The sequence below is a fragment of the Pseudorca crassidens genome, chromosome 1 (genome assembly GCF_039906515.1).
Source record: "Pseudorca crassidens isolate mPseCra1 chromosome 1, mPseCra1.hap1, whole genome shotgun sequence".
Lineage (NCBI taxonomy): Eukaryota > Metazoa > Chordata > Mammalia > Artiodactyla > Delphinidae > Pseudorca > Pseudorca crassidens.
Window position 1 is genome coordinate 73,565,876 of NC_090296.1, and position 21,120 is coordinate 73,586,995.

Consider the following 21,120-nt stretch of genomic DNA (forward strand, 5'->3'; position numbering starts at 1 on the left):
TTTTATTGTTATTAAGTTGTATGAGTTCTTTATTTTATTAATCCCTTATCAGATACATGATTTGCAAATACCTTGCTCTATTCAGTAAGTTGTCTTTTTTGGTTTTTTTTTTGATGGTTTCCTTTCATGTGCAGAAGCTTTTTAGTTTCATGTAATCCCATTTGTTTAATTTTGCTTTTGTTTCCCTTGCCTGAGGAGACATATCCAGAAAGATACTGGTAAGACCAAAGTTAAAGAGCATACTGCCTATGTTCTCTTCTAGGATTTTTATAGTTTCAGGTCTTACATTCAAGTGTTTAATCCATTTTGAGTTGATTTTTGTGTATGGTATAATATAGTGGTCTAGTTTCATTCTTTTGCATGTGGCTGTCTAGTTTTCCCAGCACCATTTACTGCAGAGACAATCTTTTCTCTGTTGCATGTTCTTCGCTCCCTTATGTAGATTAGTTTTTCATGTGTGTGTGGATTTGTTTCTCGGCTCTCAGTTCATTTCCAGTGATCTGTATGTCTGTTTTTCTGCCAATACCATACTGTTTTGATTAAATATAACTTTGCAGTATAATTTTAAGTGAGGGAGTGTGATACCTCCAGCTTTGTTCTTTGTTGCCAGGATTGCTTTGGCCATCTGGGGTATTTTGTGGTTCCATATAAATTTTAGGATTTTTTGTTCTAGTTCTGTGAAAAATGTCATTGGGGTTGCATTTAACCTGTAAATTTCTTTGGGTAATGGATATTTTTAACAGTGTTAATTCTTCCAGTCCATGAGCATGGACTGTCTTTCCATGTCTTTGTGTCTTCAGTTTCTTTCAACAGTGTCTTACAGTTGTCAATGTGTAGGTCTTTTACCTCCTTTGTTAAATTTATTCCTAGGTATTCTTTTTGTTGCAATGGTAAATGGAACTGTTTTCTTAATTCTACCGGTTATTAGGGAAATTTAAATTAAAATCACAATGAGATATTACCTCATGCCCATTAGAATTGGTTATTTTCAAAAAGGTGTTAGAGAGGGTGTGGAGAAAGGGAAACCCTCAGCACTGTTGTTGGGAATGTAAATTGGTGCAGCCACTATGAAAAACAATACGGAGAGTCCTCAAAAAATTAAGAATAAACTACCATATGATCCAGCTATTCCATTTCTGGGTATTTATCTGAAGAATATGAAAACACTAATTCAAAAAGATACATGCACCCCTGTGTTCACTGAAGCATCGTTTATAAAAAGCCAAGATATGGAAACACTAAGAGCCTACTGATGGATGAATGGATAAAGAAGATATGTGTGTGTGTGTGTGTGTGTGTGTGTGTGTGTGTGTGTGTGTGTGTGTGTGTAGACAATGGAACTCAGCCATAAAAAAATGAAATCTTGCCATTTGTGACAACACGGATGGACCTTGAGGGTATTATGCTAAGTGAAATAAATCAGAAAGGAAAATACAAATACAGTACGATTTCACTCATATGTGGAATATTTTTTAAGTTAAAATTAATTTTTAAAAAAATGAACAAGCCAAACAAAAGGAAAACAGATACATAGATACAAAGAACAGAGTAGTGGTTACCAGAGAGGAAGGGGGTCGGAGGAGGATGAAATAGATAAAAAGGGGGTCAACTGTATGGTGACAGATGGAAATTAAGCTTTTGGTGGTGAGCACACTGCAGTGTATACAGAAGTTGAAATATAATGGTGTGCACGGAAGAAGGAAGGATGGACACTTTTGAACACGCACCCAATAATGAAAAGGGAAATAACTGAATAAATTACAACAGTGTTATGTAGCCATTATAAACAGTATTTTCAAAGAATTTTCCATGGCATGGGAAAGTACCCACAATAGGATACAGTACTAAATATATATAGTATGGCCACAACCATGTTTTAGAAAAACATAGACAGAAAAATTACTAGAATAAAATGTACCATAAATGTAAATGTGGTTATCTCTAAGCAATTGAATACTACGCGATTTTATTGCCTTTTTATAGTAATATGTATTCTAGATTTTCTATAGTAAATTGTTTTAGCTTGTAATAATGACAAGATGTTTTCTTTTGTATTACGGCGTTAAGAAATGCTTTAGGAACTGCTACACTGAAGTCTTCATTCCATACAGTTAATGCAGACTGTATTAATCTCAAATACAAGAAAATTCCCATGGAGAGCCAATATAACAGTGAGTAAGAGAACTGGCTCTGGAGCTGGGCTTCCTGAGTTCAAAACATAGCTCTGCTCTTCACTTACCGTGGGATCCTTGGTGCACTGCTAACCCTCTCTCTGTCCGTTGGTGCTCGCGTTGGTAAAAACGGGATCAGTGATGTGTCATCGCATAAGGCTGTTGTGAGGAGCAGATGTTAGTAAGTGCCTAGAACGTAGTAAGTGGTCAGGCAACTGCTATTCTTGCATTGGATTTAAAAGCTATTTAACTTCTGTTATTTTTAGACCTTGTAGTTGTTTATTTTAAGGCTGGTAACAACAGATTTTTCACCAACTTTCTCTTCGCGTTCACTATAGCAAAAGCATTCCCCTTTTTGCATTTTGTTGTTGACTTAATTCACTGAATTCCTGGCACAATCTCTAGGTGAGATAGCTGGCTTCATTAGACACAGACTAAACCCTTAGTCATTTGGCAGGTTTAGAATTTGAAGACCTAGTTAGATCATGTAACAGCATCAGTCATGCGTCCAACCCTCTGCTAAGCCATGGAGAAATCAGCAGAAGGATGATATATTTTTCCTGCCTCTAAGCCAACCAACGTTTATTGAGTCTCTCCTATGTGCCAGGGATTGCAAATACAAAAGTGAGAAAGGCCCAGCCCCTGCCTTCAAGGAGCTCACACTAGATACCCAGCAATTACATGCATTATGATAAATGCACCATTTGAAATAGACACAAGATACTGTGTATGTTGGGGGCAACAATGGTTTAGGGTGGGCTAGACATGACAGTCCTTCCTAGGAAAGGGGTATGAAGTGTACTGAAGCACACAGGAGTAAGTGGGAAGGCTAAGATGAGACTCAGAGTTCACACAGAGGTAGCAGTAAGCACAAAAGCATACAGGTAAAAGAAACATGACACATCTGCGAAAATTTAGGTAATCTGGCAAGGCGTGGGATTGGAGATCGCTAGGGAGAGGAAAAATGGATGAGGTTCTAAGATAAGCTGAGAGTGAGGCAGGGCAAAGTTCTCAATTTCTTCTTGGAAGCAGTGAGAAGATGGTAACAAATTTGCCTTTTTAAAAGTGTACTCTAGAAATGTGTGGAAGATGAACCACAAAAGGTGTGGGGACACCTAACAACAAAAGGCTATTGCTGTATCTCTGAAGGCAAGAGGGACTGGATCCACAGAGAGATAATGAAGCTGGCAAAGAGGGCGAAGAGTAGAGGGCTGGACAGCAGATGACTTGTAGTCGTATGTGGTAAAAGTGAGGGAGGAATCTGGACTGGGCTCCCAGATTTCTGAATTGAGGAGAAAGCTGGGCAGATAGGGGAGTTATTGACCGAGCAGGGGACCCCAAAGGAAAAGCAGGTGTGATAATGGGGTCAGGTGTAGACATACCAAATTCAATATGATTTTCGGTGACTCACCTGAAGTTGCCCAGTAAGAAATCGTGGGTCTGGAGCCTCAGCAGCACAACCTAGAAAAAAGCAAAAATTTGGTCATTGAAGCCATGAACTGAGTAGAATTGTCCTAGGGAGAGTCTGCAGAATGAGAAAGAGAAGAGGGCCAAGGACAGAACCCTGGGATTACAGCATTTGCAAGATATCAGAGAGAATAGAGCAAGCAAGCGGGAGACCCGAATCTAGAGGAGGAAGATTCAGGATTTAGGGAATGGTCAGCAGAGCGAAAGGTGCCCTCAGGGAATATATAATCCGGCTGGGAAGTCATCGCATCTGTGGGTGAAGAAATGAGGTAGAAGAGTTGCCCATGACTGTACTTGATCAGTCACCCAAGAAGGATACAGACAGTTCTTACAAAGTTGAGAAGAGAATGTAATTGACCTGAACCTTGATAAAGGCGACGGGACTTCACTGAGCCTGAAATACAGGTAGAATTGAAACCAGGGGAGGACATTTCAACTGAGGTGATGAGATTTGTTCAAATCCATCCTCGTGGCTGAAAATAACTGAAGGTGGATTTTTTATTGATAGTGGTCAGCAGTGTCATCACTGAATAATGAAGACAGCATTTGGTTCTCTTTTAGTTATAACAACTCTTGGTTAAACAGTATCATATAAAACTGGGTGCAGTGTTGATCTGACGTCTGTACAAGATTAAGAAAGTCATGACAGGAAAACAGTATGGCTCACACAAAGCAGATTCATTCTAGAAACACAGATGTGTCTCACTTTGAGGGCACCATGAGGGTCAGTTCCGATGGGGAGAAAACCTATCCTGGTTATATACCCTCTTGATTTTATGATAACTAATTCTAAAATCCCTTTGGTTTAATGCAGCTGTTCCTGGCTGTGGAGTTGCAGGTACCCTGCCCCATCTTTTCTCTGGCCTCTGGCAGCTAAGCTGTGGGCATGTGGAAGGAAGCAGGAAGGGGAGATTTTCTTGTGCCCTCCCCCAACTCCTCTGCACCTTCAGTCCCTTCACTGTCTTATTCTTTCCCATTGGCCTGTTCCTTCTTGGGAGCACCTGGCTTGCAATGCAGCTTAGGCAATAACTCTTCATTTACCAAGAGGAATAGGTTTCTTTAGGACAGAAACAGGCATTACCTTGGGAAATAACCCGTCAAAACCTATCTATGCTGGTGTTCTCACAATTCTGTCATAGTGATTGCTTTCCATGACCAACACCGCACCTGCAGAGAGGAAGGTACAGAATAAGGAAAAGGCATTGGGAAACCAGGTTCCAGTGCTAGCTATGTCACTTCCCTAGTGACATGATCTTGCGGAAGCCCTGAACCTCACCTAGTCTCAGTCTTCTCAGTAGAATTTCTGTGAAAATCAAATGAGACAATATTTGTAAAGATGCTTTATGATTGCAAAATGCTATTCAAATATTAAGCAGTGGTGATAGGCTATAATCATAACCATGATATGAAAGCAAATGGGAACCCAGATTTCTCCTCCTAAATCTGTTCTGAAGACCGAGACAGACCTTCCATTCCAGCCCTTGCATTCAGCCAGTTTCTCCAGAGCCACATCTCCTCTGTTAATCTGTGCTGACTTATCTTGGCTCCAGTAGTGGTTGATGCAGCTGAGTAATAGTAAGCTAACTCCATTCTCCTCCCCTTAGTGCAGAGTGGAAGCCCTTGAAATCCACCCCTAAAGAAGAAAAATGGAAAACAATTTACAAAGTGCTTCCTCTGGGGCAGGCACTTTCTTTGCCTGAGATCCTTTTCCACAAACCACAGACTGTTCCCACAGAGGAGAAATGAGGAAGCCTTTGCAGCTGAGACCAGTGGAAATTACGTTTCTATTAAAAGCTGTCTGTGGCTAGATGCATCCCTCCCAGGTACAAAGTTAAATGATGTAATAAAAACGTATTCAGAGACACAAAGCTATTATATAAAATGCCATTTAACTATCTTGCACTCAGCATTAACAAAATACAGCTATAAATCTCCTTTGGTTGTAATCTGGCAAGTTTCTAGGTCTCCATGGGTTACGCACCTGCCAGTTCGTCACTGTTGGATCTCTTTTCCAGTCCTGGTACCTGGGATGTCACGAATGCATAACCATTTGAAATGTGATGGTTTTCAACTTTCTCAGTATCATCATTCATGAATCTGGGAGTGCCAAGTTCCTTCTAGGACAGGTTTCTGTCACTGTTTTTTTACCTGCTGGCTAAGTACAGTGCTGAGGCCCCATATTTCATATACTTGAGATCAGAGGCAAAGAGGACCAACCAACCAGGCCATGGCTCGGGATTCAAGGTTGGGAACTGACATCTCTCCTCTGAACTTTGAGACTGATCCACAGCTTCTTACGTGGGGCTGTGCATATAGGGGTGAAGGGGTAAAATGGAAGGGAACAGTTGAAAGGAATACAGAGCATCATATCTGGAGTTCTGTACTCCCAGTTTTCCTGTGGTTATCCATCTAAACCCCAGGTCAAGAGGAAATGCTCATATGATCCAGATATGTCTCACTGAACTTGCCTAATTCTATGGACTTGTCAGGGTTCCCATCTACCTTTGCAAGCCAAGTCCTAAATTCAGATGGGCCCCGCTCTTCTGAGCCTCACCAAACAGAATGCCGGCAGAACGGAAATGAGTGCTGTCAGTGATGGGGCTGCGGAAGAAGCCTTCAGCACTTGCCCAGGTCCTACGGTCAGTGGGTATTCTTCCTAAAAGCGAGTCAGTCAGACCAAGTCAGAAGAGAAGTCGGCTTGTTTCCTAGACACTCAAGGCCTTTCCAGAGTCTGACCCACCTTGCTTTTTCGGGGTGCTCACCCTGGGTGGGGGTGTCACTGTAGGTCAGCCGAGCCAGCTTCTGATGCTCTTCCTGTCCCCTTTCAGGAAACAGCATCCTCCATTCAGCAGCCGACAGCGTGACCAGTGCAGTGCAGAAAGCGAGCCAGGCCTTGAACGAGCGTGGGGAGCGCTTAGGCCGCGCAGAGGAGAAGACGGAAGACATGAAGAACAGCGCCCAGCAGTTTGCAGAAACTGCACACAAGGTGGGTCCCGCAGCACGGCCGAGGGCTCAGCTCTGGGTTGTCAGGGAGCTTTGGTGCCCAAAACTTTATTTCAGTATGTTTCCCAGGTGGGAGGGACAAAGTCAAGCCTTTTTTTATTTTTTTTTTGGCCTCTGTATACAGTTTCCTTCTGCTACTTAGTAAGTACCGGAGTTGGGAAGATTTCTTCTTGGACCTGTTTCTTTGGTTATCTCGTTTCTGCTGTCTTCATCCCTGTCTCTGACCCCGTATCTTTGGGAAATGTGGACCATCTTTACTTCCTACCCAGAAGTTTAAGGCTCCCATTTCTGGGAACAGGATGGGGGTAGGGGCAGGACAGGTGTAAGAATATCCCTCCTCTGTTAGCCAGTGCTTGAAAGAGGACTGTGGGCTCTCGTGCTTACTTTTCCATGCTGTCATGAGCCTCGCATCCTGTGTTCTTATCTCTTTACTATACAAAAAAGCAAATTCTAGTCTCAGGGCTAGTTTCCCCTGTGGAGGGGCCTTGGACCTCCTAAGGCTGACCTGACTAGTGCAGAGGTGCCTGCAAAATTCCCACCTGCCTCTGGGTCCAGAGAATGGTGTTTTCCACATGCCTCAGGTGTACACATGCACTGAAAATGTGCCTTTCTGGAGGGGAAGGGGGAGTTTTTATTGGCAGCCAGCTATCTAAGGCAGTCACAAACCAAAGGAAAGAGAAGCCCTGTTGGTCAGGTGATAAAAGAGGATTTATTACTGTTCTTGTACTTTGGATCAAAGGGCAGCTCCTTTCTGGCTAGTGATTTTGAATTTAGGTTTCCAGAAACAACTTTTGCTGATAATTGTTGGCATGTCAGACTCATGATCTGGCCTTTCAAGATAGGCTTTTCAGGTGACCTTTGGGGAAAAAATTAATGTGCTTCAAAAGAAAACCCCGCTTTTGCTGAGGAACCAAGAATGGACAATCTCCCCAGGTCAGCCAGGCCGGCCCCTTCCCGAGGCTTAAGCCCAGGCCCGACTGCAGATCCAGATCTGAGTGGGTGCATCTAGCCTGCCCTTCCTGCATCCCCTTTGCACAGACCTGTCTCGTTGTGTCATCAATTCCCTATCATGACAGTGTCTTACTGTACTGCTGCCTTAGGGGCCCATTTGGAGTTCAAACCTGGCTGAAAATGCAGGCAGCCCTGCTGGGGGCCAGAGCCTGTCCTGCTGCGGCTGTCACAGAGGGAACAAGCTCAGAATTGTGGTTCCCCTCGTCCCTTCTGCAGCCTTTGTGATATAGAAATAATGATGGAGTGGAGATGTTAGAATTCCTACCCAACTTCATATATAGCAACAGCAACTGTAGTGATTTAAAAGGCGGATGGGCAGTGGAAGTCTGGGGGAACATTTAAAGTGTTGATTTGGAGAAGAGAAGACTACAGGAATTATTTTTTAATTGTCTTCAAGTCTGGGAAGGGCGATACTGCAGCAATTCTCTTTCGTGTCTTGTTATACAGAATAGAGCACTCAATGGTGCACTGATAACATTCTGCTAAAATAAGAGTTTAGATTAATGATTAGGCCATGAACCAGGTTACCAAGGAAGTCTGTGAAATCATTCTTCCTAATGCGGAGTAGACAATACCTGGAGGTCATCCATGTCACTATCCGCCCCAGAGGAGGTCATACAAACACTGGGTTGGATAACCTAACCAGATGGCCAGAATTCTTGGCCCTGGTCACCCTGTTTCCCTGATACTGTGGCCAAGTTTGCTAGGTAGTTGGGAAGACAGTATGGTATGGTAGTTGACATCTTGTGTTTGATTTAGCAACTCCATGACCTTGGGCAGGGGCTTAATTTCTCTAAGCCCCAGTTTCCTCATCAGTAAAATAGGGCTAACTAATAATAGTACCTTTCTCCTAGGGTGTTGAGAGAATTGAATGCATTCAAACCTATAAATTGGTTAGTACAATACTTGGTGCAGGGCTTCCCTGGTGGCGCAGTGGTTGAGGGTCCGCCTGCCGATGCAGGGGACACGGGTTCGTGCCCCGGTCGGGGAAGATCCCACATGCCGCGGAGAAGCTGGGCCTGTGAGCCATGGCCGCTGGGCCTGCGCGTCCGGAGCCTGTGCTCTGCAACGGGAGAGGCCACAACAGTGAGAGGCCCGCGTACCGCAAAAAAAAAAAAAAAAAAAACAATAATACTTGGTGCATATAAACCTCAGTTAATATTAGTTACAATTGTTTCCATAAAAATGGTTTCTGCTGAGCCTGCTCCAATCCGTCACGTGATGAGCACTGTAGAGGGTTGGAGAAATGTGACTGAGGATCCCAGCACAGGGGTGGGGAGGGACTGGTGGTGAAGATTTTGTGCCCTCCAAAGGGGGGTGGGAGGGCCTCCTGCTGAATGCTGATACTTTCTAAACACAGAGCAGCCCTTGCAAACAGGACCTGTCAGAACAGAAACTGATTAGGCCACCAAAGGCACAGGGGTCTCTGGCTTTGACCACTGGGAGGGTTGGTACCAGCCAGTTACCTATTTCCCTAGAGATGGACGCGGCAGGGGGCAGTCTCCACTTACTCTGGCTTCCGCTCCTGTGGGTGCCGTAAGGGTTGGGGGGGAGGGGCTGCTAGTGTCTCTTACTGTGTTTGAGGGAGTGGGAGAGAGACACAATAATAACCAGACTTGCAGTTTTCTAAAACTGCACGTCTGGGATGTGTGCTTATGAATCACCAGCATGGGCAGGATTCCTCAGGAGGAGGCTGACCTCTTGAGATAAGGGGTGGCTATTTTCCCAGGGACCAGGACTCCTGATTTGTCCCACTAGTGTAGGCTGTCTGTGAAGATGTCATTTCACTGGCCAAGCCCCTACCAGGCCTACTGGTGAGGAGAGAGTTCAGAGATGGAACCCAGGCCTTCCACCACTGCCTCCCCAAACATGGCTCTGTTGACTCATGAAGAGTGGGCTGTGTTTAGATGTCAAGACACAGTGCACTTGTTAGAGCCCTGACAGAGAAAGGCAGTGCTGGGTGACAGTTCCTCTGGGCTCCCTGGTTGAACAAGAGCATGCAACCTCAGCTGGAGAGTAGGGCACACCTTCTGGACTGCAACAGAAGAGGCTATCTGTGGCTTTCTCGATTTTCCCAGGACTCCTACAGCGACCCGGGTACATTAGTGAGTGGATCACCTTTGTAGGAGCCTGCCATCAAGACATGTGGGCACTTGACTCCTGCAGAGCCAATGGAAATGTGTCTGCAACCCCTCTCCCCCGGCTGTGTTCAGCCTGGCTTGGGAAGCGTGGTTCCTTCCTGAACTATGAGCTTGGTACACTCTCAGACCTTAGGGAAGTCAAGCTCAGCCACAAAGCAGGCCTGCTCACTCTCCTCTGCTTCAGAAAGTGCAGCAGTGCAGTGTGTGCAGTGCTTTGACGCCTGCGTTGGCTGGTGAGTCAGCAGGCGAGAGGGATACCCACACCTAGGCATCCTCAGATGCTGTGTATTTCCCACAGAAAAGAACCGTGATCTGCCCTGTTCTGCACAAGCACACGTTTGTAGGGGAGGGAGTGGTGAGTGGCATTTCCCTCACTGGCAGGGAATGCTGCCTCTGTCCCTACCACGGTCATCTACTCCCTGTGGGTCTGAGCTAGAAGGGACCTCAAGAGTCCAGGCCTCTTAAAAAATACCCCCTGTATGAGTAACAACTTTTTCTATTATTGTTGTTTTTTTCTATTATTGTTGTTATTATTATTTAGATGGTGTCATTTACACAGCTTTGAAAGGGAAAGCTTTCCATGAAACATTAAGAAAACAAAAATATAGCAAAAGGAAGTTTTTAACTTCTCTTCTGTAGGAACTCTGACATCTACATTAATCCATAAGCATTTGAGTTGGAGATGATATTTATAGACATGAGGAAACCGAGGTACGGGGCAATTGTGACTTCGAGCTCAAGGTCATACAGCAGATTTGTAGCAGGGAAGCAACAGCATCGTGCCTTCCATATTCTAAAGCTTCTAACTCCCAGGAAGTTAAAGAAAAAACAGAACAAAAAGAGGTAGCGTGGAAATGATGCGCCTTTACGCAAAAATACCTCAAATGGCAAAATGTCCAATCCATATGTACTTCTGCAAAGCTGAACTGGCACGGGCCCGCCCGGCTGGGGCTCCCCTTAGTGCCAGTCCCAGCTGCACCGGAGAGGTAACCAGGGTCTGGTGTGAGAAGCAACACGACTGCTGCTGAGGATTAATGACTGTGGGTAAATTGGCAAAGCCCATTAGCTGAAGGTTAACAGCTGAGTGAATAACAGGACAGCAGCACTGATCAAATATTTATGCTGGGTATTCATTATGCACAACGCTTAACAGCTCTGTGTTAATTTGAATGGTCCACATCGCTAAATAATGTATTGAAACTACAGACAGAGCAAGAAGCGGAGGCCATACAGTGGAGGGGCTCAGAGTGTGGCCAGGGAGTGGGACGGATCTGAGAGAGAGCCCTGGCTCTGCCATTTCCACCCACCATGTTTCCCGGACTGTAAACTCTTCGAGTTCAGGAGTTAACCTTCTTGGCAAAAACCCACAGCACTGAGCACAGCAGCCTGGACACACTCAGGGCTTCACAAACACCATCTGACACCCACAGCACTGAGCACAGCAGCCTGGACACACTCAGGGCTTCACAGACACCATCTGACAGTTGACTGGCTGGTGGCATCAGCACTGCAAAAGGTCCTTGGGGGTATTCACTTAGGCTGGCTTCACCAGGTACAGGCACCTGGAGCTCTTCCAGCTGACGCTGCCCAAGTAGAAATTAATTTAGCGACATGACTACCCCCAGTAACTCCAGCCCCAGTCTCAGGGACTAGTCCCTAATACCAGACTCTAGACACATGAGGGATCACAATTCAGCCTCAACCCTGCTTCTGCTTCACGTCAGTATATGGGCTCCTTGGAAGGGATCTGGCTAAGGAAAGCAATGTCAGATTAATCTTATGTTTTGTACCTGCATACATTTCCTTAAATATATTATCATGGGCTCCAGCTGGGCTTGGGAAGCTACTGAATGATACAGTGGTATTTGGTGTTCCCATTTATACAGATCTAACATTTCAATAAACCACATTTTTCAAATACCAGTGAGAGCAGTAAGTCAAGGTCTGAATTTGGTCTATTGTTCAGTCCTGGTTGGTAAAACAGTCTAATTGTCAAGTGCTTTGGACCTGGTTGAATGTCCAGGATATTACGTGGATTATTGCAGCTTGTTTGTTTCTCTACAGTTGGTGATTTTTAATACTTTACAAGATGTCAGTAAATACATTTGGAGAGTGTTGGTCTTCCTGGATAACTAGTAACCTGGGAGCCCAGAGGCCTTTGTTTCTAGGGTAGGTCACTCATTCTGCCTCTACTTTGGCTCTTCCATTTGCTCCTTCAGTGGCATGAAGGAACATCACGTAGCACGCTCCCTGACCTGGACACGTACACCAACAACAACACTGGAAGGACGAGTGACAAATGCAGTGCTCCGTGGACCGTTTAGGGACACGCTGCACATGTACTAAGGGCCACTGTGCACTGTAATGGTGATCTGCCTCAGCAAGAAGGATCTTGGTGTCGCTTCTCATCGCGGATGTGGGGAAGGAGCAGCAAAGGAACCCTCCCCACTGCTGATAACATCTTACTTGTGTCCCTTTCTCTCCTTAGCTTGCCATGAAGCACAAATGCTGAGAAACTGCCTCTCCTGGTGACCTCTGAAGAGAAAATGAAGTTTGTTCAGCAGTTTTTACAAGAATTCTGGACCTCCGCTTGCTTTTTTTTTCCCCAAATGTGGACATTTAGGTTATTTTTCCTTTTCAGATGTTAATATGAGAGAAAAAGTGTTGTGTTTATACATTTCCCTAATAATCTTGCTAAGAAATGCTGCAAGCATCAGCTTCATTTTTTTCCCACTGTGTGTATGCGTGTGTCTGTATGTGTTTCCTCTTTAAGGCTTTCTCGTTTTTTTTTTGGTAGTTTGAATATGAAATTCGGACCAAATGATATATTGAGCTAGGTCTAAACTGTATTTTTTTCCTGATATTAAGCAGGAAGACATTTTAATGTGGTGACGTCAGATGTTATTGTTCCTGGTTGGAAATAAAAGTCAAGCAGTGATTGGCTTCACTCAGTCTCTTAGGTACTCTTAATTTGAAGGTTAAGATTCTAAATCCTGAGACACAAATCTGTATTAGAAAAAACAATTGGATTTATCAGGGGAAACAGCAGTCTTAGATTTTGCTTTTTGTGTAGGAACTTTTTGCATGAGCCATCACCAGCATTCAAAAAAACAAATCAGAGTCACAGATAGAAATCTACTTTCTGAGCTACAGTTTAAATTCTTCCATTACTTGTTTCCAGGCTGATTATTTAGAATTACCGTATAAAGGATAAAATTTTGAGATGAAAGACCTAAGGAAAAGCCCATTTAAAAACCTCTGTGCATTCATGAATGTTTCTTTGTCACTGTCCCAGATTACGGTAGCCCGTCTTGAAAAGAGCTTGGATTTTTATCAAGAATTGATTTGTCCAGATAAAGGTCTGTGTAAAGGATAATGTGAAAAGATACTACATTTTAAATCTTTTTTCTCTTTTTATGAAGTCATGCCTGTTTAGAGACGCCTTCATGATGTCCTTGGGAAATGGCCTTCGGTTCTTGGTATCTGATTTTTGGAGGTTTTGATGTTGTTATTGCTATTAATCTAATTTAAAGTGTGGGTTTCTTGACAAATTGCATTTCATGGCAATTGCAACTTGCCTGGTCTGACATAAAACAGCACAGTCATGAAGCCTTTACATTGCAGTCAGACTGAATGGGGTTGGTTCATACAGCTCCTGATTTTGTATCACTCAACACAGGCCTGGATTTTCAGTCTGGGAGTTTGGTTTCTTAGAAGGTTAAAATGCTAAATATAAAAGCTGTGCTTTGTCGTCCTGAAACAAGGAGGCAAGCTGTACATCCCAGATACATATGCTCAGCCTCCCGCTGCGATGCACTGATTTTTTTAAGCTGCCTGGATCTTCAGGACCCCTTTCTATTCCTTCCTACCCATTGAGGCCATGTGTATTGCAGGCTCTTACACAGCAGCATATGATGACTTTGGGATTATTTATGCTGATCTAAATAGCTTAAGTTCTCCTGATAAAAGCATTCCCAGGGAGATAGAAAATTGGGCTATTGTGGGGGAAAATGATCTTAGTCACTATGTGTCAAAAGGGAGATGGGATTTGCCAGAGACAAAATTTCTGAATCCTCTTAGGGAGATGATCCAGTTCAAGAAAACTCTCTGTAAAATTTATCGGGTAAACTATATACATGTACTATAATATTTTGTACTTTTCTTTTGGTGTCTTAAAGGTTTAAAGCAGCAAGGAACTTGCTGTCTGGTGAGTACCATTGGAAGCATTTACAATTTCTAAGAAAAGCTGAAAATCTCACGCCACATAGGTTTTCTTTGCAGGCCTCAGTATAGAAAATGCACGTGCGCGCGCGCACACACACAGATATATTCATCTTCCCAAAGTGAATTCTAGCTTCAGATAGACAGTTGGTATAAATAATTGAAGTGGTAAGTCTAAAACGCCCCGACAATCAGCCAAACTCGATTTGTCGCCACGTATCTAACATCAGTGTTTGTGAAGCTGCTTCTAGAGTAGCAGAGGGTGAGGTCATAAGCATACCGTGAAATTTGAGATTTTTCCCTCTCCGGTAGACTTGTGATAGTTACTCTTCATAAATATAAGTACTCCACATCTTGCCCTCTTTCCTCACTCTCTGCTTATCCTTTTAGACTTAAGTCTTCTTGGAAATATCCAGGATTTGAAGAAAGCCTGTCTGCATTGTTTTTACCTTCCTCTATGGATTTGCTTCCAGACTGTGGTCATGTCCTTGACCTCCCTGTGTCCAAGTCCTACTACCTAGGCCTCTGCCCACAGAAGAGGCCAAACAGCAACCCCAGTCCCTCCCGGACCTCCTGACTTCTTGCACAGGAGCGAGTCCTGTGATGACGTACATGAGGTTCTTTGCTATCCTTTTGTAGAAGGTGCTTCAATACAAAATATTAATACAATCTAACCTAGAGAAAATTGCTAAAATGACTCACATTATTTGGGACCAATTCAGTGGCTTGCTAAAATACATGTAATTTCTTTGTTTCATTTCTGCACCTCACTACTGAGTTTTGGAAATACTACATTTCAGTGAAGGATTTCTTAAATTGTATTGACAACTCGTAAAGAAAAGAGACTTGCCAGTGTTCTCACTTCTTCCTGGAATGTAGCTGTAGTATTCTTCCCTAGTACTATTAGGTACCTATGTACAGGAAGTAGACAGTGATTCAGGTTAATGTTTCATATTGAAGGTATTTGTAAAATGTAACAAGATCAGTAGTTAACTTTTTTAAGCTCTGAAAAAATAAAGATTATGTGTTAGACTTAAAATTACAGTGAAATCTGTCTTAATACTACTTTTGTGGCTAACAAAGGTTATGCATTTATGTAAAAATATTTACAGAATGCCCTCAATAAAGGATATTAAAGATAGGTTTCGCTTTTAAATTTTAGAATTGTGGCACTGCTGATGTCTGTTGTACAGTTATTAATTCTTCAGAAGTTCCCTAAGATGTCAAATATCATTTTTGTTCCTTTCAGAGACAAGTAACACCTGCTCTGTGATTCACTAATACAGCAAACTCTAATTTTGTCATTAAATATTTGAATTCTGTGATGAAAGTTCGTTTCTCTCTGTTATTTGGGAAATCTCTCAAACACTACCAGATAGGTAGGCAACGTCACACTTTTGTTGCTAATGGGAAGACCCTGTGTGCCTCCAGGAGACCTAAGAATTGGGATTAGCATTCTGATAACATTTCTTCATGGACATTCTAATGGGAGAACTTGAAATGTAAAAAAGACTAAAGAGCTAACTAACCTTAATTTAGACAATGAGCTTCTATCCAGCAAGAGTTAAGTTTTTTTAGTTTCTTCTCATGGGCAAAGCAGTTAAGCTGATTAGTAGTTGCCTTTCTGCTGATATTAGTGATGTGCTCAACTCAAGTACATATTACTGCATGTGCCCTCATTCAGCAGACTATTTTCATGTCCTTTTAAACTGGAAAGAAGACTTGATCAAATTATGTCAATCTATTTTTATGGGAAAGCAAATGCAACTTATTGCATCGCCATTTGCTTTCAAGGCAAGTAGCTTTGGTGATCGCTGTAGCAAAACAACCCTCTGTAGGTTGGCATAGACACAGTGAAGCAGGCAGACTTTGAAATATTTCCTGGGAGGACTGCAGGTGGAAGGGAAAGGCTACCACCTCCACTCTCCAGAGAAAAAAGGATAGAGAGATGGTTTGCCTAGATGAGGACTTGGCCTTTAGTTAATTAGGTATTTAAAGGCACCGTTCTTGTGAACTAATTATAAACCCACTGACTTGCAAAGATGACCTTTTCTTTCAGTATAATTTTTGTTAGCAATTATACCACAACCAGCTCTCAAATTTTATGGGAGAATTAATACAAATGTATATTTTTTTAAATCAGTAATGCCTTTCCTTCTTGCTGTCAACGAGAACATGCTTAGAAAAAACTACAGTTGTCCCTTGAATAACGGGTTTGAACTGCCTAGGTTCACATGTATGTGGGGTTCTTTTCAATAGATGCATACTACAGTACTACGAAATCCACAGCTGGCTGAATCCAGATTCAACCAACCACACATATGGAGGACCAGCTGTAAAGTTATAGGCGGATTTCTTATTATTTGGGGGGTGACCCTTTCATTGTTCAAAAGTCAACTGTATTGACTTATCAATCATCATCTGCCTAAACAAGCAGATTGAGGGCAGGGTGAGACAGAAGAGGGAGGATAAAGATACCAGAAATAAATTTCAAACAAGTGCAAATGTTTCCATATGATTCCCTGATGATAGCCATCCTGTGTCCCTCCTTTCCCTGGCGTGGGCAAACCTGGGTGGTAGCTGGACATACGTATGCACATCCACATATGCATACACACAGCCGGCATTAGAAAAGATACATGCACCCTAATGTTCCTCGCAGCACTATTTACAGTAGCCAAGACATGGAAGCAACCCAAATGTGCATAGACGGAGGAATGGATAAAGAAGATACGGTATATATATATACAATGGAATATTACTCAGCCATAAAAGGAATGAAATACTGCCATTTGCAGCAACATGGATGGACCTAGAGATGATCATACTAAGTCAGACAAATATCACATGATATCGTATGTGGAATCTAATTTTAAAAAATGATACAAATGAACTTATTTACAAAACAGAAACAGACTTACAGATATTGAAAACAAACTTATGGTTACCAAAGGGAAAGCATGGGGGTGGGGGAGGGATAAATCAGGAGTTTGGGATGAACATACACTACTATGCATAAGATAGATAACCAACAAGGACCTACTGTATAGCACAGGGAACTCTACTCAGTATTCTGTGATAACCTATATGAGAAAAGAACCTGAAAAAGAATGAATATATGCATATGTATAACTGAATCACTCTGCTGTACACCTGAAACTAACAACACACTGTGAATCAACTATACTCCAATAAAATTTTTAAAAAGAGCTGAGCTGCACTCCTAGATTCACCTGAATTCTCTTAGTGACCCCTTATTGCCTATCTGGACATAGATTGGCAGGAGACAATAGTTCCAGGGGTCAGTGAAATTTGAAAGTCCCTCAGGTGGGCCATGATCAGAGCATGAGAAATACAAAGACTGAGACATGGAAGAAACACACATCCCACCCACGAGGCAAGTCTTACTTTATTTCAGTAAACGTGAGTGTGCTAATGGCTGTCTTTCCACAAGATGATACAGAAGATGGATTTCCTTTAGGTTTGCTTTTTGAAAATCCAGGGAGTACATATACATAAAATGATTTTGTAGAGCCAGAGCCAGTCTGATGCAAAATTGATCTCTACTTATACATCACCCCCCTCCCCGTTCTCCCCTCCACGCTCTTCGCCTTGCTTTCCGACATTTCTTAAGTTCAGCTTTAAGCTAACCCCTCCTAAGGTGTTACCTGTATTACAGTGCTGGTTTATAGTGGCTTAGGGCAGTTTCTCCATCCAAGCTCTGTGTCACAGTTATTTGGGGAGGCTTTGGAAAATGTACACATTTTATTCCCAATTTTGCCTTCTTGTTGCCCCTAGTCATCTTGTCTTTTGCAAAGAAAATAAAATGCCTCCAGCAGGCCTGAGCAGTGGGGCACCTGGCTTCTCCAGATGCTTACTAGATTTAAACCAGCAAATTAAAGCCGTCAAGGAAATTAACATAATGTGCCTTTAAGCTGGATTACTGCTATAGTGTAACCTTCTGCCTTGACCCCCATTATATTTTCTCCCTTGAGCCTCATCTGGAGCCTCAGGATTTCCTGAGTCGGATTTTCACTTCCCAACCCCCTCCCACCCCTGAAGTTTTCTGCCACATTTTCTTCTTTCTGCTGATGAGTCATGGTCCTGGGCATTGCAGGTCTTTGGGGGGACTGCTTCAGTGGCCTGTCCCACTGGGCACTGCAGGATGTAGGCTGGTTGGGCAAAGCCACCTTGTTTCCCTCAGTCCCACAGGAACCAGTGGACAGACCTAAGAGATTCTAAAATGACCACTGAGGTGCACTGTCCCTGCGCTCACGTTTTGTCTATTAGGCATTTTAAATGCTATTGATTCTCTCAGATAGAGTGGAGCTGTTCCTATAGAACATACATTCTTTTCCTGTCTTTAAGTGCTCAACCCGTTCAAGGATGCCTGTTTCAGTGGGGTCTGGCCCCATCACACACTCATACCTAAATGTGTCAGAGGCTGGACAGGAATCGCCATTCCGACAAGTCCCAGGTTTCACTTATCAACACTGAATAGGAGCCTTTGTCCTATGACACTGTATCCCAATTGCTTTACCACTCGGGTTATTTGTCAGATGACATGGAATGAAGGGAAATGAGCTCATGAATTCTCAGCTTTCCCCTGAGAGCTAAAACATGGCTGGGATGGTTCACAGCTTCTGAAGAAAACTCCTCTTATATGCTCTGACCATGTGCACCAAGTGCTCTGTTTAATTATACTACTACATACTTGGTGATTGAAACCTGAAGCTTTCTGTTAGTTTTTCATAAAACCAATCCTTTCTTTCACTGCCCCAGGAAGGAAAATCTGGTTCCTACGATCAAACATACTTTTTTATTCACAGTACAGTGGCTTCCTTCAAGGAGTTTTGCTTTTTTTACACCTGGAATTACAGTGACCGATACTGGTGGACGCATGTACATTGGTCTGAAACTTTCCCATACTGAAATAGCCTCAGCATTTGGACAGAAACTGTGGGAACGAACAATGTGTAAACTGTGTCCCACCCCACACCCCCCGGGGACTAAAAATAAAACACACCTTTAACTGGAGTGGACATGGGCAGGACGCCCCCTTGTGGTGGTTTACTGGAGGCAGCATTGCCCTGTGGTCCTGCCCTGCTTTGAGTTCCAGCTCCAGTCTTACCAGGTGGGTGGTCGTGGGCAAGTTATTGACTCTCTCTGTGCCTGTTTTCTTAGCTTTAAAATGGGAGTGGCTATCTACTTTACAGGTTATCATAACGATTAAATGAAATAATGAATGTAAAGCCTTTAGCCCTGTGCCTGGTACATAAGGCTTCATGTACGTCAGCTCAGCTCTGGGCTATTCTCTGTGATGGATCCAAAATAAAGTAGTAAACCTTGCAGGCTGACGATGCCTGCCAGACCATACTGCTGGCTAGAAGAATGGACATGTTTTTCTTAAATCCGTGTTGGTACAGGGCACATGGGCAGACATTCCAGGCCTCTTTGGCCATTTTTATGATCTATGGACATAGATTCCCTTGATATTTCATATATTCCAGCCCTGGGATAAAGGAGAGGCTCTGGTCTAAAGGCGCCCAGGGGTAGCCATTTTCTGGAGGAAATATCCCAAAAGACTAAATTCACAAGAAAGAGGACAGAGAGAATTTGTCTTTAGTGTCTGTGGCATCAACTACAGGAATGGAAATGAGCGGTCTTATGGTCTAGGAGATTATCTGATATGCCCTTTGGGCAGCAATTCATACTCCTCTTTAAAAAGAAGTTCAAGGTTGGCCTACATATGTATAGCATTTCTTTTCTGGAAGCATCTTTAGACATTCAGCTAAAAGAAGGAAAGAAGGCCCCAGAAAAACTATGATGGCAGCATACTGTTTCCCCACGATTGTCATGGTGCTGTTATTTATGATGTCCAAGTAAACCCAACATGATTTGGGAAATAAGTCATTTGCAAAGGACCATCCAGGCAAGAAGGATCAGGCTAGTTATAACAATGGATCTGCCCCACCCCAAATCCCAAACTCTACTTTTCTAAAAATTACACTATGCATTATTTTTTAACAAATTGCAAGCCATGCAAGTTTCTTTATAAAAATCCTTTCTAGCTGAGAACCTCCTGGCTTTGTCATTAGCTTTTTGTTCTCAGGCAGATTACATAAGTTTTTTGTGTGGTTTTTCACCTTTCAAAGGAAAATAATCTACACCCTGCCTGCCTCAGAGTCCCGGTGAGTAAATTAAGATGTGTGGAATGTGAAAGAGCTCTGGGAAGTACAAAGTGCTAAAGAAGTGTGGGTTACACACTAAAACCTTGATCTTCAACTGTTCCCACCCAGTGCCTAAGGGATTCCTTTATACACCACCCCCCTTTCCTCTACAGGTCCATCCTTGTAGTACTAGATGGTATCACTACCCCCCTCTTCCCTCTCTCTCAAGGAAAAAAAATTCCCACAGACAGCTGGAGGCTACTTGCCATCTGGGAAGCAGAACAAAGGCAGGAGTAAGAGACAGTCCCAAACCGCTCAGGGAAGGGGACAACTGGGCTTAGAGGCAACCCCAAGGGAAAAGATTCAGAGCATTCCAGGGGCTCAGGGAAAGAACTCCTGGGCAAGTCTCCTGGATGCAGCTCACCCCAGGACCACAGGTAACTCTCGAGAGTTCTGACATCCTAGTATATAAAGTGCTCTCCACCCACGTGGGGAGACTGATTGAAAACAAAACATTTCAGGAACCAGTCAGAGAGGATGGACAGACTCCTCAGGACCAGGGGCTACATGGAGGCACGTCCATGTCCTTACTGTGTCTGGGTGTCCTAAGGTAAGCCTGACATGAAGAGGGCCACAGAAACGGCCAAAGTCTTAGGAATTCACTGAGTAAATGTGAATGCAATGACAGTTATTCCAGAGACACAGGATACTGATTAAAGGATGCGATCTGAGGACGTTCTTTCAGACACAGGAAAGACTAGACACTCTTCAGCTCCACTCACTGGGAGCAGCGTTATTATCCCGACTAGGGAAGACCGGGGCCATCAGCTCTGTTCTCCCCTTTGGCGTGTTTCACCTGGCCTCATTTTCCCTTTAGAAAAAGCAGGATAAAGGGCTAGAAGTGGACATAACTGTCTCCTCCCAGGCCTAATGCCA

At 43.3% G+C, this 21,120-nt stretch overlaps 1 protein-coding gene across 7 annotated transcripts in view; it reads left to right on the plus strand.

Moving 5' to 3' along the window:
* STXBP6 (syntaxin binding protein 6) overlaps positions 1–15,344 on the plus strand; it is a 280,731-nt gene extending 265,387 nt beyond the window's left edge. For all 7 annotated transcript variants that reach the window (XM_067738940.1, XM_067738987.1, XM_067738957.1 and 4 more), the window contains 2 exons: positions 6,467–6,624; positions 12,282–15,344. In XM_067738940.1, coding sequence (XP_067595041.1) covers positions 6,467–6,624; positions 12,282–12,305 — 182 coding nt within the window. In that variant the 3' untranslated portion in view covers positions 12,306–15,344. The remainder of the gene's footprint in view (positions 1–6,466; positions 6,625–12,281) is intronic.
* Positions 15,345–21,120: the final 5,776 nt, after the last annotated feature.